Source organism: Helobdella robusta (assembly GCF_000326865.2).
Source record: "Helobdella robusta unplaced genomic scaffold HELROscaffold_27, whole genome shotgun sequence".
NCBI lineage: Eukaryota > Metazoa > Annelida > Clitellata > Rhynchobdellida > Glossiphoniidae > Helobdella > Helobdella robusta.
In genome coordinates, this window is record NW_008704392.1 from 252084 (window position 1) to 271147 (window position 19064).

The window sequence follows — 19064 nt, forward strand, 5'->3', positions numbered from 1 at the left end:
TTGTTTGTTGTTGTTGTTGTTGTTGTTTGTCATCGCCATGATCGTCATCATTGTCAGGAGGGCACTGTCGAGTTCGAACGTTGATTGTGTGTGTGCCATGTTGAACCATGCATGCGCTCTGCTCGAGAGAGATTATGCCGATGTCTTGTTCAGCAGACTTAGAGCAGGTTTGATTATGACGATGACGACGACGATGAAGATGATGATGACGTCCACATGGTTCAGCGGTTGAAGAAGGCTTCCTGTTGTTGCAGTGACCTGGTTTGAATGCAAAGAGATCTCGCATGTCACATACAATCAGTGTGTGTGTGTGAGTGTGTGTGAGTGTGTCTGAAGGACGTGTTTAGGATAACGACCTTTGGAGTTTTGACCTTGAAACGGTAATGACCTTCAACCCTGATACAGGCTATACAACGGGGTTCGACTCCATAGCCCAGGCCTACAACCTGGTGCAATCAACATTAGTGGCTGGCAGAGGGATCAACACAGACGCCGAAACTGAAAAAGCTAAGGCTCTATTCCTGGTAATGATCCAGTTTCATCATCACCATCACCGCCATCATCATCATTATCATCGTCACCATCATCATCATCATAGGCAGCCTTAAACAACGTAGAAGTTAGCATTGAAAACACTCAAACATTGAAATCGAACGTACAACTCGAGATAAATACGTTGTATGCTAACGTGTCTGAGCAGGCCAAAGCTAAACTTTTGGTTGGTTGGTTGATTGGTTGGTTGGTTGGTTGGTTGATTGATTGGTTGGTTGGTTGGTTGATTGGTTGGTTGGTTGGTTGGTTGGTTGGTTGGTTGGTTGGTTGATTGGTTGGTTGGTTGGTTGATTGATTGGTTGGTTGGTTGGTTGATTGATTGGTTGGTTGGTTGGTTGGTTGATTGATTGATTGATTGATTGATTGGTTGGTTGGTTGGTTGGTTGGTTGGTTGGTTGGTTGGTTGATTGATTGGTTGGTTGGTTGGTTGGTTGGTTGGTTGGTTGATTGGTTAATAAATAATACTAAGGTAAAAGGACGATGTATTTGTATGACTAACATCATTCTCACATTGGAATTGAAAGTTTTTTAGTAATATAATAACGACAACATTATCATAATTTATTCAACCAATGAACTCGATCGACCAATGACATCGCAGAGCTGTTTAAATGACCTCAATCAAGTGACCAATCGTTTGAAAGAGATTTCTACGTTTGGTTTCAATCAGCTGATCGCTAATTCAATTAGACAGAGAATTAAACCATTGATTGATAGTTTCTCGTCCGTCAATCATAACCTAACTGAGGTGTGTGTGTGTGTGTGTTTGTATGTTTGTGTGTTTGTTTGTTTGTTTGCATGTTTGCATTTAGTGCGTTTGTACGCATGACTGTATCATTGTCATCATCATCACTATCATTATCACCATCATCATCATAATCATTACCAACATCATTATCAGGAGGAGTTCTCACAATATGAAGCTAGCGATCCGTGGGTGCAAAATCTCATCTGCAATATTGATAATCTTCTGGTCACGTTTAGGGTAAAGATGATGATGAGGATGATGATGATGATGAGGATGATGATGATGATGGCAGGGTTTTTATTTAAATTTACTCTCAATAAACTATTATTTGTTATTTATTATTTTCATCGTCGTCATCGTCATCATAACCATCATCATCATCGTCGTCATCGTCATCATAACCATCATCATCATCGTCGTCATCGTCATCATAACCATCATCATCATCGTCATCATCGTCATCATAACCATCATCATCATCGTCGTCATCGTCATCATAACCATCATCATCATCGTCATCATCGTCATCATAACCATCATCATCGTCGTCGTCATCGTCATCTCAGACGTCATTGACCCCGTCGAATTACGACCAATTCGTCAGTCATCTGTCCAATGAGGTGACTGCCTTACTTGAAAAAGTCGTCTTGAAAACTACTTTCAATAGAGTAAGTGAATGAATGAATGAATGAACGAGTGAATGAATGAACGAACGATTGAAGGGACGATTTTTTAACATTGTTGTCTTTAATTATACTACTCAAATTTTAAACAATATTATCGTTTGAACGAGGGGTTGCAAACTTTTTGCTGTGAGGGTTAAGGCCGCATAAGCAAATTTTTTCGAACCGAAAAAGAAATTTTTTTAAGATTTGTGGTTTTTTTTTGTTATAATGTCTGACTGGTGGGCGACCTTTTTTTGGCGAACAAAACTTCGCGAGCCGCATGAAAAGCTTCGAGGGCCACATTCGGCCCGCGGGCAGTGGTTTGCCCACCCCTGGTTTAGACTTTCTATTGATAACAAAAATCTTTTTTCTAATTATCATTTAAATCTTTTAGCGTAATTTCTTAAATCTTTTAGTGTATTTTCTCATATATTTTAGTGTAATTTCATAAATCTTTTAGTGTAATTTCTCAAAATCTTTTAAAAATTTTAACTTGTTGCCAGCTCGGCGGCCTACAGTTCGACAAAGAGATTCGCTCTCTGGTTGGTTACCTAACTTCAACTACGACTTGGACCATTAGGGACAAATTCGCGAGGCTCAACCAGATGGCCACCATCTTGAATTTGGAGAAGGTGGCCGAAGTTTTGGACTACTGGGGCGGCAACTCTGGACCCCTTACGTGGAGGTTGACCCCAGCCGATGTTAGGCACGTGCTTTCTTTGAGGTTCGTTAGAGGATATGGATTCATTCATTCCTTCCTTCATTCATTTATTCGTTCGTTTTTTCGTATGTTCTTTAATTGGAAGTGCCCTTTAGTGATTTGTTTGTAATTTTAATTATTGATTGATAAATATAGCGGTATTGTTAATATACTTTTTAATTAATTTTTTCCAGATATGATTTCAAAAGCGACGATATTAAAAGATTGAAATTGTAAGATTTCATGGTTGTGAGAGTTTATTTGATTGTCGTTATATTTGTTTATCAATCGAATTATTTATTTATTTAGTCGTTTTGTTAAAAATTGTTTCATTTATTAATTGTTTATTGAAACTGATCTTGTTAATATTTAATTTAGTTTAGTTAGGGATTATTTTTTGCTCATTTAATTGTAAAAATTTCAACATTTCTTTGCAGTTTTGTTTAATATTTACTTTTGGAAATAAAGTGTGACCAGTTTGTTTATGTTTTTCATCGAGACTCATTGCGTGCCATATAATTAGAATAATGTAAGTGCCGAAAATAAAATTAACGTTGGTAGTAATTCTATACTTTTATGTATATGGTCAATGGTTTCACTTTTAAGGGATTTCCAAAACACCGCACATCTCCAAAAACAATTTACCATCTTCCTGCCATTTTAAAATATTTCATTATTCTTATCCAGTTTTATTTAATTTTCCGCCCGAAAAAACGACCCAAACACAATTTGAAATGAGCATTCCCTATCTAGGCAGCAAAATCAGTTTGATATCGAAAGCTGAAATTAGGTACGAAGGGATTTTGTACTCCATTGACGCCAATGAGTCCACCGTTGCCCTAGCTAAAGGTTTTTTCTATTTCAAATTTATAATTTTTTTATTTTCATTTGCTTCATAAATTTGCATTTCATTCAATTGTTCTTTAAATGTGTTTCGAATTCTCGCCAGTCAGTTTGTCTAGAATTAGTGATTAGTGGATGGCTCATTCAATCTTTTCTTAGAAGAAAATTTCAAAATATTACTGAAATATCCATGCATGACTAATTTAATTAATTATGAAGAGAAATTGATATTGTTAAAAAAGAACATAGGCATTATAAAATATTAGTAACTAAATATAAAACTAAAAAACAGTTAGATCATTTGGAACGGAAGACCGACCAACCGATAGGCCAGTGCCTCCAAGAGATGAGATCTTTGAGTATATCATATTCAGGGGTCGTGACATCAAGGATCTCCATGTTTGTGCACCTCCACAACCCATGGCTACTGATCCTGCTATCATTCAAGTATTAACAAGTTACAATTTTAGTACTTATGTAATATACTTATTGTAATCTTATATTTTTACTATTTCTATAATTGTAATTATATATAATTTGAGTATGGATAAAGTTATATTTGTTAATTTTTTCTATGGTGATAATAATAATGATACATTTGTAAAAGAAAAGATGTGTTATTGTTAGTTATCCAATTTTTTTAGTATTTGAAAAAAATCTTCAATAATGTCTTTATATATTTTTTCCATGATTATTATTTACTAATTATTTTTTAATAACTTAGTTGTTTTTTTAATTGCGATGGTTTGATATATTACTTATTCTGCCCCAACTTAACAGTCATCGGAGATCTTGGACAACAGTGGCAATAGCAGTCTGAGTCCCGGGGCAGGTGAGAATTATGCTTCCCCTAGCCAATCGCTGGACCACCTGCAACAACAACCACAGATGGCGATGCAACATAGAATACCATCTCCGTGTCTCATCTCTCCTCAAAAGCCTCAGGCTCCTCCCACACAAGCTGTCAATCAACAGGAGGATGTGCAGACCTCTAATAGAGGTTTTAATGTTCAGAATGTTGGTGCTGTTCAAAATGTTAAGTTGTCACCAGGTGATTTGTTTTGATCAATTTTTCAGAATTGTTTTTTTTTGTGGGTTTTTGTATTTTTTTTTTCTTTGTTTTGTTTCAAATTTTGTTACACCAACCAAACACTATATCAAATGAAATTATATTTTAAAAATGACAGAGCAAAAATTATTTTATTCCATGCACACATTCTAGGCAGGCCACCAGCTGATGGGGCATCATTCATGCCTCGCATGCCCCCAAGCCAACAACATCAGCAGCTGCAACATCATCAGCAGCAACAACAACAACAAATGAACACTAACAGCTACACTAACTACAATGAAAACGACAGACAACACTCCCAGCAGCCACAACAACAAAAACAAAATGTTTATTCCCACTCTAATAGAGATATGCAGCATGAAAATATGCAACCAAGGAGTTACCCTGAGAAAGACTTTTATCCTCAGTCGGGTAACCATGGAAGAGGGGGAGGGGTCCACCAGGGTCGTGAGGTATTTTATGGAAGCAGCAACTCTGCATCCACGGATAGTGATGGTTATGGAAGAGGTGGAAGACCTATGTATCAACAGCATCACCAGCAACAACCACAATATCATCATTATTACAACAGCCAACAGCAGCAGCATCCGGCACCGCCACATCATCAACAACATTTTCATCCACCTCACCATCATCAGCCTCCTACTAGTTAGTAGTGGTGTTTTTCATTAGATTAGTTTGACTGATTAAAGGGTGAGAGAGAGAGAGAAAGAGAGAGAGAGAGAGAGAGAGAGAGAGAGAGCGTTGTCATTACTCATATATATTTTATTTTTTCATTGTTGTTATTGATTAGTATTTTCTATTGGCAGGCAGGACAGCTTCTTATATCTCTCTCTATTAAATTCTTTGCCATGCACAGAGATAATAATATTTTTTCATTTCAACATCATCATTAGCGTTGCTGTTACAACACATTGCATGTTATAGGGTTAGGGGTCTCTTTGCATTCGAACAACCCAGCAGCTGCTGCTCCAGCCAGTTGAGTGTAGCATCTTACCAATCATCCCATCACTAATAAATTAATTCACCGACGTTATCTTAAAAAAAACAGGTTACAGAGGAGGACCGTCTAGTTATAGTTCAAACTTCAGAGGAAGATCCAGGGGTTTCCGACCGAGTAGAGGAACCCCGGCAGGAGGGGGTGTGGGAGGCCCTGGAGAAGATATAGCAGGTCAGAGATTGACCTTTGACCAGGAGTTCGATTTTGAAAGTGCCAATGCCCAGTTTGATAAGGAGCAGATTGAGAAAGAGTTGAAGGAGAAGCTGTCTCTTGGTCGGTTGGTTGGATGGTTGGTTGGTGGGTTGGTTGATTTGTTTTTTGGCTGGTTGGTTGTTTGCACAGTTAGTTGGTTGGTTTATTTTGTTTTTATTCATGGTGGTCTTTACAAGTTTTGTTATTTTTATGTGATCTCCGTAAATCAGCACAGTTTGTTTTTTTTTTCATTTTGGGTTTTAAATAGATAGAATTTTGAATTTGTTCATTACCATCATCTTTTTCTCTGATTTTAATTCCCAGATGACAAATCATCATCGAGTGAGCACCACCACAGCAGCCATCACCAACAGCAGCAGCCACAACATCGCCACATTTCAAACGACGCCAGCGACAAACGACAACAACCACATGGTGACCACCGCAGCAGTGAAAACGATAATGAAGACAATGATGATAACGACGAAGGAGATGGTGATGACGATGAATGTGAACCTCCTGTCGTTTACTATGATAAATCAAAGTCATTCTTTGACAAGCTAAGTACCGATTCGGCTGATAAAAATAAAAGGTTGATGTTTGTATCTCTCTGTAATGGGTACTAATGCGTGGAAATGGCTAATTTCAGATTGGAATGACTGGAATTCATGTATACATTTATGACCTTGCTAATATTCTTGAATAAATTAATCTAATTATTCATGCAATTGCAGAAACAATTGGAAAGATGAGAGGAAATTGAATTGTGAAACGTTTGGCCTCGTAAATAACGCCAACAACATAGGTGGCAGTTCGGCTGGGAGTATGATGAGGGGAGGAGGTGGTTTTTACAACAGCCGTGGTTACAATAATAGGTTGGTTAATTGGGTTGATTTCGTGTGTGTGTGTTGTGTGTGTGTGTGTGGCGTTAACAGTCCTGGTATGAATGTACGAGTGGGTGCTTGTATATTGTGCTCTGATTTTTTACCTCCCATGCTATGTTAACATGCAATTCAATTGGTGGTTATTGCTAAAATAGCATGCAACTCAATTCGTTTCTGCTGTTGTGACTTTGTGTATGTTCATGTTTGTATGTGTGCGTTTTTGTTTGTGTGTTTGTTTGTATTTGTGTGCGAGTGAGTATGTTTGTGTATATACTTTATATGTAGGTCGAGATACAACAGTTATTACTCTGGAGCACCTCGAAGACCAGGCGGTTACAGAGGCTCTAGGGGGAGAGGTTATTCGTTGTTGATGATGATGATGATGATCTAGGTGGTTGTGATGACGATGATGATTTTGATTATGATGATTAGCTAGATCTATTTATGAAAGATTATATGTTTTTTTTTAATTTCGTTTCACCGTTATTTAATTATGTATATATTTATTTCAGATGATGGCTTCTATGGCAACAGAGGTGGTGGGCGTGGTAACAGCCGGCCACCGACCAATCAAATGCCACCAGGCGTATCTCAAGCATCTTAGTTTGGAAATTCTCAATTCTGATTGGATGATATCTTTAGAACGTGTTTGGGTGGAAGAATTTATGTAAATTATCAGTGTATGTTATAACCAATTGAGTCATAATCACCCTTGCTTTTGATTGGTTGATGATTGTTCCTGTATTCTGATTGGGCCATCTATCATTTTGCATGCCATAGGGCAATGGTTTGTATTGCAAATGTGTCAGGAGTTGTGGTTGGGTTTGTAGTGCGTGAGAAGAGATATATGTTAATTAATTATTTAACGTGAATTAATTAGTTAATCAATAAAAAATGTTTGCTTATGTGTTTGTTGTTTCTGTTTTGTGTGAATACAGGTTAAGATGGCTATTATAATGATGGGAAAAGGTTGATGGTAAGTACGTCTAATTATGCTACTAACATAACAGTTTTTAGTTTCATTATTTTTCTTATTATTATAGTTAATATAAAAGAATCTGAAAACATTTATTTATTATTCATAATCCGACAATATATCAGTTCGTTCATTTTTTTTTCATTCGTTCGTTCAATGTATCTCAGAGTATGTGTAAGTTTGTGTGTGTGTGTGTGTGTGTGTGTGTGTGTGAGAGAGAGATAAAAGGTGTAAAGATAAAAGAACAATAGATAACACACATACATCATATCTACAACTACATGCATACTCGCCTGGAAGTTTATGAACCAAAAGACTATTTGATTGAAGACTTCTACTGAACTCTCGATTCGTTCGATTTTGTACATACATACACAGACACACATACATACGCGTACATACGTACATACATACGTATAAGCACACACATGCAACAAACAGATCATCAGTACAGTAGAGTGAGTGTTAATCTTTTGGTTTCATTTTTCTTTTTTATCACAGCTCCTCTTGTAACATTGTGCCGTTATTATGATGTAAAAATTTTATATTATAATTGTTTATTATTGTTGTTTATTTTTATTGTTGTTTATTTTTATTGTTGTTTATTTTTATTGTTGTTTATTATTATTATTATTGTTTATTATTATTATAAATATATTATTTAAAATTACATTTGAAATGACATAGCCAGCATCATCGTATGACTCATGACGTAGCCAGCGTTTTTAACATCATCCTTATCATCAAATATTTTTATCACTTATTATTATTATTATTGGCATTATTAATATTATTTGCATCATAATTATTACTATTATTATCGACTTTATTACAGTTATAATTTTGTAAAATATAATTATCTCCATATTTGGCGTGTTTGCCCAATGTTACCAACCAGCTCTTCTCCAATGCATAATGTTACGTTATTGTTATTATTATTATCATCACCGGAACTGCTGTTATTATTATTTTTAATTATAATTAAAAATTATTTATAATTATTATTATTTTATGTTGTTCAACATTAGGCTATTAAGATACTTTATATGAGTGGTGAATATGGACGGCAGTACGTACAGATGAAAACTCTATTGCCAATAGAGCAAGAATAATTTAGACGATGATGTACACATGTATATTTTATTTTAATATTGACTGATGCATTTTCTTATTTATGTAATATAAAAAATATTTATACACACACATAGATATATATATATATATATATATATATATACATACTCATATATATATATATTGGAAGGAGGCCATATTTTATACAGTATTGTATGATATATTAATATATAATATGCGAATAATGCATGTGTTGGGTACGAGCAGGCAAAGAATCAATGAATTTAAATTTTCAATCTCATTAGTTTATTTGCTTTGGAAAGTTTAACAATATTTTAAATTTCTATTTATAATACTATATTATACTGATGTATAATAATACTATATTATATTAATATTATAATGTAATAATATATAATAATAATATTACTGTATGATTAGTGGGACGAACTGTTTGAATGGACTTTGTTTGATTTACTGATGCGTTGGTTGGTTGAATGATTGATTGGTTGGTATGATTGAATAATAGGTTGGTTGGTTGATTGAATGATTGGTTTTGGTTTGACTGAATGGTTGGTTTACCCATAAAAATTTATCTATTTATAATAATTTTATTTACAATTGGACAAAAACATTGGACAATACAAAATTAATTATTTTATTTTGCGTTCATAATTACCAATAAGTTGAAAAATGAAGATAATGGAAAAATCATCATTTAAAAACAGAATCACGCTGTAGTGTATATATATATGTATGTATATATATATGGCTATGTATTATTGGTATATGAATTTCTGTGTACACCTATGTATGCTCAGCATTAGTATAAAATATGTATGTTTTTGGCATATGTATATATATATATAATATATATATTTATGTATATATATATATGCATATATATATGTATATTGTATTAATACCGTCAGAAATGTCACAAATTAGTTAACTAACGCAGAACATGCTTTGATTTTCATCAATAGTTGAAGATTTATATATATATATATAAATCTATATATATATATATATATATACATATATAGTGTAACGTGTATAAATGTACATACGTATATAACACATATTTAATGTATTTCACTAATTGATAATAGTCTATTTATTTGGTTAGTAATGGCAGTTGAAGTAAAATCATATTCTAGACACACGCACACACACACACGCTCATCCATACATACGCATGTATATATATATATGTATATATAACTTGCATTCATATAATTATTTTACTATAATTTAGTAATTTAATAACGAAAGTAACATCTGCGTCGTTGAGTTAAATGCGTTTGATTAATGTAGCGGCATAAAATTGTGTAAACGTGTGTGTGTCTGTGAATACATAATGTTCAGGTATATATGTATATTAATACTTTGATATTTTGACAGGGATGTGATAGAAGAAAGTGCTGTAAAAATGGAAAATTAAGGAGACAATTGGCGCTTATAACAAAACTGGTGATGAACATAAACAAGAGATGTTTAAATAAATTAATATCAAGATTATAAAATCCAAAAAAAATTGAAGAAAAGGAAAAATACACTGATCACGTCACGTAAGAAAACAACGAGGAAGCAAATTTGAAGGTTGATGTAAGTTATTTCAAACTTTTTCACCGTACTAAAAAACAATTTTACCAATAATTAATATATCATCTTCACCTCCACCATCATCATTATTATTTTTAACTTTTATTAAAGTCATAAACGTGTTTTTTGGGAATGGAAATATTAGGAATGTTGAGTGAACATCTCAGGCTGTTTTCATTGCACCGAATGAATATGTTAGTAAGTCCTTTTCCAAGTGCATCTTCTTCATCATTTGACGATTCATATACATCGTTGGAGTGAATTTTTGAGAAACTTGGGATTTTCTCTAATTGAGCCAAAGTGCAAGAACGAGGTCTTTGAATAAATTTGCATAAATTATCTTTTTGGTTTAAATCGCCATTATTTTCATCGGCATTATCTCCATCTTTATTATTATTTTTAATTTGAAAATTATTATTTTTATCTTTAGATTTTGATCTCTTTGTCTTTGAAACCATTGAATAACCATGCCTTAAGATGGATTTTTTCTTTTTCACTTGTTTCTCTTGAGACAGAGATTTTGAATAAGTGCTCAAGAATGGATTGGAGGCCAGCGATAATGGTTTTAATATGATGCCCAGTGTATCATCGTTGACATTTTTTGCTGTTGGTTTTGTCAAAACTTTGTCATCTATATTTGAGGATGAGTTGGAGTTGGAACCTGAAGATGTTGTGGTCTTATCTTTAGAAGTTTTTTTGGCCTTGTTTTTGTTATTTTTAGAATTTTTATTAAAAGATTGTTTGAGAATTTGTAATTCTTCATTTGTGACAACCTGCTGTTGATCAATGCTTTTTCTCTTTGGTTGTTTTTTCTTCTTCTTACGATTAGTGAAGTCAATTCTTTCAGCTGAGTTACTCCGGAATGGATTGGAGGCCGATGAAGATGGCATAAGAAGTGATAGGTTGTTAGGTTGCTGCCTGTGCTGTAGTTGGTGGTTGATGTCATAGAAGCTGTCATGGTAGTTGTGGCTGTAGTGTTTGTAAGTTACACCATCACTGGACTGTTTTTTAACTCTGTTTCGTTTCTTCTTCTTACTATCAAAATGTTTTAAATCAAAATTGAAGAGATTATTTTTTTTGGTACTATCTGCAGGAGACATTGATGGAAAGTTTGCATCAGGTAAGACATCTGGTGACAATAGATTATACAAATCTCCATTTTCTGAATGCATTAACAAATTGGCCAGGCTGTAACTCTTTCGAACTTGCTCCAGGGCACCTCCTGATCTGAGAGATTCATCTCTTAGCACAGATTTCTTCATCTGGTCCAACGATCGATCTCGAGGAGTTTTCAATTTATCTACACTTTGAAATCTTTTTTCATACCTTTTGGGCAGACCATTAAATGATTTCCCAATCCTCCTATGGAAGATGGCGTTTTTTGGTGTGTGATGGATTTCATCTTGAGATGTCCTTAGCAATATTTCCTTCTTTAAACTTTCATATTGCTCCTGAAGAGTACTGTAGGAAGCACACTGAAGAACGTCGATCCATTCAACACACTGATCGGTATCTACCCCACAGAAGTAATGACGTTCGTTGGAAATGTTGAACAAGATGGAAAAAACGAACGGTGCATTTGGTAGGAAATCCATTTTGACGGTGCAGGAGGCCAACACTAACACGCCCAGTGGTTCATCATCTCCAATATTACCAAACTCATTAGTTCGGTAGTAGTAAAGTAAGTTGGATTTTAATTTGAACCATCTAGATTTGAACGATTTTTTCAGATTTTTTCTGTGGAACAGTCTGCCTTCTTTCATGAATGGGCCCACAGAAGCCAGAGCTTTGATGATATTCTCGTTCGCAAATTTCATTTACTTTTTATAATTTTCAAGCCAAATTATTATTTTAAACAATAAACATTTTTAAAAACTTATAAATTAAAAACGATTTTGTCAAAATTTGGATTTAAAAACGCCAGATTCGTGCTTCTATTTGCCACTTTATTTACTGCGCATAAATTAATTTTTAAACGGTCAAGAAAAAAAAATGGGTGGTGAATTGGCTCCAATAATTTAGTTTGGACCAATTCCACACATCTCTACTGGCTTGAGTTTTAACAAACAATCTATATAAAATATTTACTTGACTTATTAATGTTTAAAACAATGTACTTAAATTGAATTATGTATTTTAAAATTATTTTTGTTAATTTGAGTATAAATATTTTTTTTGTCCTGTGAAATAGTGGTTTACTGAAGGTATTATAAGTATGTATATATGTTGAAGCCCTATGCTGGCTTACTAGGAAAGAGCTATAATCAATCAATTAATTAATCAATTAATTTAAAGTTATAATACATTTATGATGTTATATTTACACATTCAAATTGTACAATTGTGTTATTTTGTAGTCTTAAATTACTTTGAGTTATCTCAGAATGCGTGTCAGATGATGATCGATCCGTAGTGAGTGGGGAAGTTTCTGGAGGATACAAACGCGCACATTTACACACACACACACACACACATACATCAAAACAACACACACATACACAACATCCATTCATTCGGTGTCGTTGTTATGTTTCTCTTCAACTTTCTATTTTCTTTACCGGACTTAATTTAATTCATAGGTAAGTTAGGGATTGTGATGAGTTGAACAATCGAAGGTAGGCCAGGGCTTAACATTAGTTAAAAAGTTACAAGTAAAATAAAAACGCTAAAATATGTTAAATAAAATAACTGAAACATGTAAAATTTTTAAAACGTAGAAAGACAAATTTGTAGGTAGGTGAGACGAGTTAATCCTTATAGGTAAGCTAAAGCCCTGAGAGTAATTTAGTTGTAGGTAGGTGACTGACTACTATTCTTGTGACTTTACCATGATTGTGACCTGAACATCACATAAAACTTATGAAATAGGATGGGAAATCTATTACGAAATCTTTCGAGGATATGACGTTAGCAGCAGTTATTTAACTGCACGGTTGTTGTGAATTAGCCGGTATAAAGGTCACATTAAATTCCTAACAAATAAATTTTACCAAACATAACAAAATAACACAAAACTAAATAATGAAATAGATAGATATAGTGGATGCAACACCAGAACGCAAATTGTGTGGTGTAAGGTGTGATCTCAAATTATTTTGAATTCTCGCAGAGAAGTGTGTAAGTACTACTTGCGTACATACGTGCGTAAAAATAATTCATACCGTTGTTTTATAAGGATGGATTTATATAATAAATATCAAAAAGTATTTCAATACATACCTACATGATGATTGATCATGGACTAAGAAACAAAGTATCAATGGAAGGACCGACCTTGACATTTAAAAAACTTTTTAATTTCATTTCAATTGCGATGTCGATGAAGATGATGATGATTGTGACCTGTAATTATCAAAACACATAAAAAAATTGTTCAACTTTTTTATTTAAACACTGCAATACGAGAATGATTATGATCGATCGATTGAATGATTAAATGATTAATTGATTGATTAATTGATTGATTGATTGATCTCATAGCATTGTATATATGCAAAAAGAGTGACTATAGTTCAATCCTAGTAAGCCAACATATGGCTTCAGTAAGCCATTGTATTTCCGCGGATGAAAAGCAATTTTTATATTTAAATTAACAAAAATAATTTAATAATACATAATTCTATTTAATAAAATTAAATAAAATTACTTCAATGTTTTAAACATATTAAGTCAAGTAATTATTCCATATAGCTTGCCCGTTAAAACCCATGCAATTTCGTAAGTAAAAGCCAATGAGCCAACAAACCAAGCAAGTCCATTTATTTAATGATTTATTTGTCATTGTTAGATACAAGTTCACTTTTAGACTAATGCATGTGTATATTTTTTGATCAAACTTAGTTATATATTATTATTAATACAATTTTTTATTTTATTTTTAAAATTTAATAAATAAGATGAGTTCCAACAAATTCAGTGGGGCCGTTCAGTTGGCTGATTTGGATGATTACATAGCACCATCACAAGTCAATCCTCCAGTTTAATTTTCTTAAATTTAAAATTTTAAATAATATGAAATTAAAATAAAAGTAATAATATTTATTTTTCATATTGATTATTGATGTTAAATTAAATAAAATATAAATTAGATATTATTATCAATCTTAATTATGAATTATAGATATAATAATATTAATATAATATTTTTATTGTTTTGTTTTAATTAAAAAACATATAATATTATAATTGAACATATAATTATAATATAAGATTGTAATGTGAGTAGGTTGGTAGGCGTGTATGTAGTATGTATGATTGTATACAATGCATGTACATTGTACTTTGTGTCTTATCTGTACTGCATTGTATGTAAATATGAACATAGCACAACATTGTATTGTGTGTGTGTGTGAGAGAGAGAGAGTGAGAGAGTGTGGATGTCTGTATCTATCTGCAACTGTGTATACATCTATTTATTTATCTCTATATAAATTATTATGAGCATGTATGTGTGATATACATTTTATGTTGTATGTTTTTTAATTTATTCATGAATATTAATGATATAACTAATAATATAATAATGATAGTTTAATTATATTATAATACAGTATTTTTTCAAAATTATTAATTAAATTAGGAGTGTATCAAGCCTATTGAAGTTGCCAAAAGCGGTAAAGTGAAGTTAATTCAGTATGATTCTGATACCAAAGAACCATATCAACTGACAGAAGAAAGTTTATTATATTATTTTTATAATAATTAATATTTCTTACCATAATAAATAACCATAATTTATAATTATAATTATTATTATTGTTATAATTATTATAGGATGATAAATATGAAAGACTAGAGAAAGCCAATATAACTTTGAATGATTGCCTGGCTTGCAGTGGCTGTGTCACTAGTGCTGAAACTGTACTTATATCTCAGCAGAGTCTAGAGGAAGTTTATAAGGCACTTCAAGTGAGATTAATTATAACATAATTATTAATTATAATATAATTATTAATTATGACTATAATTATTAATCATGGTATGGCAATTTTGATTTAATTAATTATTGAGAGGAGTAATGCTAATGATGATAATAGCTGAGTTTAAAAGAAATTTGGTATGATGATGATGATTAAGATAATATAATTATATTATAATTATATTATAATAATAATAATATTTTCAGAATGGTGATAAAAAATTGTATGCAGTTAGCATAGCACCCCAATCTGTGGCATCGCTTGCTGTTAAGTTTGGTCTTTCTGTTGAGAAGACCTTCAGGAAGTTGACGACGATTTTTAAGAAATTAGGTCGTTGTTGTGTTTGTCTGTGTGCATGCGTGTGTGTGTGTTACGGTGCGTGTTTGTATTTGTGTTATTGTATGTGTTTGTGTGTGTGTTTATGTGCAAGTGTTCATTTGTTTGAATGAATGGACTCATTCATTCATTCATTCATGTATTCATTCATTCATTCATTCATTCATTCATTCATTCATTCATTCATTCATTCACGCATTCATTCATTCATTCATTCACTCATTGATTGATAAGGTTTCAACATAATCATGGACACTTCACTGGGAAGGGAATTGAGCCTGATTGAAAGTGCTAAGGAGTTTGTTATGAGGTATAAACTACGACAACAACAACAACAACGACAAGACTACCAACAACAACAAGATGGTGCAACTAACAGCCACACAGCGCCAACAGGTTTACCGATGTTGGCCTCTGCCTGTCCAGGTTGGGTTTGTTACGCCGAGAAAACTCTAACTGAATCCATTCTTTCCCTAATTTGTACTGTCAAGTCGGCTCAGCAACTCATGGCCGTCATTATAAAAGTGTACATCGCTAAAAAATTAGGTCACGTGGTTGATGATGATGATGATGATAGTTTTTATCAGCAGTATAATTATTGTTCTTTATAATTATTTGTGATCATTTTGTTTCAATTCTCGTCTTTAGCAATGAACTACGACCTGACGAATTGTATGAAGAGTCGTTAAAATATCAGCTGTGATGAGAACAACAATCTTTTATTCAGCTATGAAACAATGAAAAGGACAATAAAATAAAAACAAATTGACAAGTTCAATAAAATGAAAGTAAAAAATAAAGTAAAATAAAATATTAGGTAGAGTATTAATTTAGTCTACGAAGCTCTTCATCCAAAGAGAACGAGTATGGCTAGAGTTAATAAGTTACAGAATTGATTTTCTATCGCAGTGAATAGCGTAGGACGACGGTGTTGCAGATTTTAATGAGGCTATTGCAGAAACAGTCAGACCAAATAATGTTTACAAGAGATAAATTAAATATTTTAAATGAACCTAGAGTTGAAATTTCGAATGTTTTTATTTTTAAATGTTTAAAGTCGTCCATCAAGTTTTTTTGCAAGTTACCAGAGTATTTAGATAGTTTATATTCTTTAGAATTTAAAAAGTTAGTCTCGCAACTGACAGACTGTCAGTTGCAGTATTTCAATTGTTTCGTTTCTTAGAACTGCGATATCTGGTCGCACTGACTTGAATAAGCGAGGTAGTAGTTGAAGTTCATCTGTCTCTAGATCGGCAAAAAGGCAGACTTCTGGGTCGGCGCAGCATAATTTCATTTTTTCCAGAATTATCGCTAGAATTTTGTTGTATCTTTTTGTATACCTCTTTGACGACGATGTTGAGCTGCAGTTGTAGAGTACGTGCTTGTTAGTTTTTTGGTTGCTGCATAGTGGGCACTGGGCAGTGGAAGACTCTCCCCAAATAATAATAACAATAATAATAAAGGTGATTATCACGATCAGGTCTTCATCCATCCATGATTTACCATCTCGCCGTTGCGCCCTGCTATGATAAGAAGTTGGAAGCCAGTAGGAAGGAGTTTCAGATGGGTGCTGATGACGTCACGGGCGTTGATTGCGTCATATCTACTGGTTACTATTATTTATTATTATTATTTGTTATTGTTATAATAGTAATAATAATTATAATCATAATTTACGAGCAGTCGAATTGCTGGAGGCGATAGAGAGAGAGGGTACATCATTTTTAGATATTCTAGAGGATTATTCTTGCAACTACTGGCAAGTAAATAATTACGATGATAATAATTATATTAATTACGATGATAATAATTATAATTATTACGATGATAATAATTATAATTATTACGATGATAATAATTATAATTATTACGATGATAATAATTATAATTATTATGAGGATATTTATTATCATAATCATTAAATTATAGTCCGGGAATATTTGAGAGTGACATCACAAACTTATGGTCCAACGAACTCAGTGAAAGTGATGGCTACTTAGCGTTCATCGCTAGATACGCGGCCAAAGAGTTACTGGATGTTTCCGTCAAGGAATTAGACTTCAAAGTTTTGAAGTGATTATTATTACTGTTGTTGTTGTTGTTGTTGATATTGTTGTTGTTATTGTTGATAATATTGTTGTTGTTGTTGTTATTGTTGTTGTTGCTGTTGTCAACATTGTTGTTGTTATTGTTGTTGTTGCTGTTATCAACATTGTTGTTGTTATTGATAATTTTTCTATTTCTCAATGTTCAAGGAACGCTGACATGCAAGAAGTTATCATAGACAAAAACAACAACAACAATAACAACAACAATAATAATAATAATAGAGATAATGATAAACAGACACCGGCGTTAAAATTCGCAACTGCTTACGGATTCCGCAACATTCAGAACGTCGTCCAGAAACTGAAGAGGAAACTAAACAAGAATAATAATAATAATAATATTAATAATAATAATAATAATATTAATAATAAGCGGATGGTGATGGAACGTGGTGGTTATGATTATGATTTCGTTGAAATTATGGCTTGTCCTTCAGGTTTATTATTATTATTAATATTATTATTTATTATTAATATTATTCATATTGTTGTTGTTGTTGTTATTGCTATCTGGCATTTCGTTTTTATCATCATCATTTGTCTTTAGTTTGATAATTCATCGTACACTCTTTCTTGCGTTAATTCATTTACTCATTCATTCATTCGTTCATTCATTCGTTCATTTATTCATTCGTTCGTTCGTTCATCCGTTCGTTCGTTCATGGATACTTACATTTATACAATCATCTATCCATCCATCCATCCATCCATCCATCCATCCATCCATCCATCCATCCATCCATCCATCCATTTTTAACACAGGTTGTATAAACGGTGGTGGTCAAATAAAACTTCAGACAGGCCAGTCATCGAAAGAACAAATCGCCAAGGTCAAGGACGTTTTCAATAGCGTTGCTAAGCTACCAGCGGCTAGCTGCTCAGCTCTTCGGGAGCCAGCTGTTAGCTGCCACCCCGCTGTTCAACAGCTCTATTCGGATTGGCTGGATGATTTAGGGCAGGATGAATTTGATTGGCTGATTAGGACTAGTTATAAAGTTGTACCTAAAATGAGCTCTGGGTTATTTACTAAGTGGTGATTGGTTGGTTGATTGGTTGGTTGATTGGTTGGCTAGCTGGTAGATTTCATTGATTATTCAATCAATTTTGTATAAATTAAAATAAAACATTCCTAGGAAAGGAAATGAAACAATTGTAGCAGAAGTTTTTGTTGTTTTTATTCATTAAATTAATAAAATCAAACTCGCTTGTGGTGGAATAAAACTATTTAATGATAACAAAATGGTATATATATGTGCGTGCGTGCGTGCGTGCGTGTGTGTGTTAATGGATGAAATTCGATTCTATTTGGTCATTAAAATCTCGTTAAGGAACGCATCGTGTTGATAACCGACGTCACATGTTCGGTTATATTCTTTTACTTCCTCATTCG

At 33.0% G+C, this 19064-nt stretch overlaps 4 protein-coding genes across 4 annotated transcripts in view; 3 read left to right on the forward strand and 1 right to left on the reverse strand.

Annotated features, from left to right (window-relative positions):
- Positions 1-3140, forward strand: part of HELRODRAFT_191984 (hypothetical protein) — a gene marked incomplete at its 5' end in the record, with an annotated part of 9349 nt that extends 6209 nt beyond the window's left edge. The window contains 8 exons of the mRNA XM_009020174.1: positions 58-167; positions 406-524; positions 599-688; positions 1154-1300; positions 1454-1537; positions 1867-1968; positions 2469-2689; positions 2860-3140. Of these exons, the coding sequence (XP_009018422.1) occupies positions 58-167; positions 406-524; positions 599-688; positions 1154-1300; positions 1454-1537; positions 1867-1968; positions 2469-2689; positions 2860-2902 (916 nt within the window). The 3' untranslated portion in view covers positions 2903-3140. The remainder of the gene's footprint in view (positions 1-57; positions 168-405; positions 525-598; positions 689-1153; positions 1301-1453; positions 1538-1866; positions 1969-2468; positions 2690-2859) is intronic.
- A 259-nt stretch (positions 3141-3399) lies between these two features.
- HELRODRAFT_173556 (hypothetical protein) lies at positions 3400-7327 on the forward strand (the record flags this gene model as incomplete). The annotated part of the gene is made up of 11 exons (XM_009020175.1): positions 3400-3514; positions 3801-3955; positions 4289-4559; positions 4731-5087; positions 5152-5228; position 5508; positions 5632-5845; positions 6185-6364; positions 6507-6613; positions 6942-7012; positions 7169-7327. 11 exons carry the CDS (start codon positions 3400-3402, stop codon positions 7325-7327), a joined length of 1707 nt encoding a protein of 568 aa, XP_009018423.1.
- Positions 7328-10406: 3079 nt separating this feature from the next.
- On the reverse strand, positions 10407-12128 carry HELRODRAFT_173557 (hypothetical protein; the record flags this gene model as incomplete). The annotated part of the gene is made up of 1 exon (XM_009020176.1): positions 10407-12128. One exon carries the CDS (start codon positions 12126-12128, stop codon positions 10407-10409), a length of 1722 nt encoding a protein of 573 aa, XP_009018424.1.
- A 2079-nt stretch (positions 12129-14207) lies between these two features.
- HELRODRAFT_173558 (hypothetical protein) lies at positions 14208-18830 on the forward strand (the record flags this gene model as incomplete). The annotated part of the gene is made up of 10 exons (XM_009020177.1): positions 14208-14276; positions 14891-14987; positions 15107-15219; positions 15437-15560; positions 15801-16112; positions 17047-17175; positions 17250-17329; positions 17512-17639; positions 17822-18111; positions 18808-18830. 10 exons carry the CDS (start codon positions 14208-14210, stop codon positions 18828-18830), a joined length of 1365 nt encoding a protein of 454 aa, XP_009018425.1.
- Between the last annotated feature and the right edge of the window lie 234 nt (positions 18831-19064).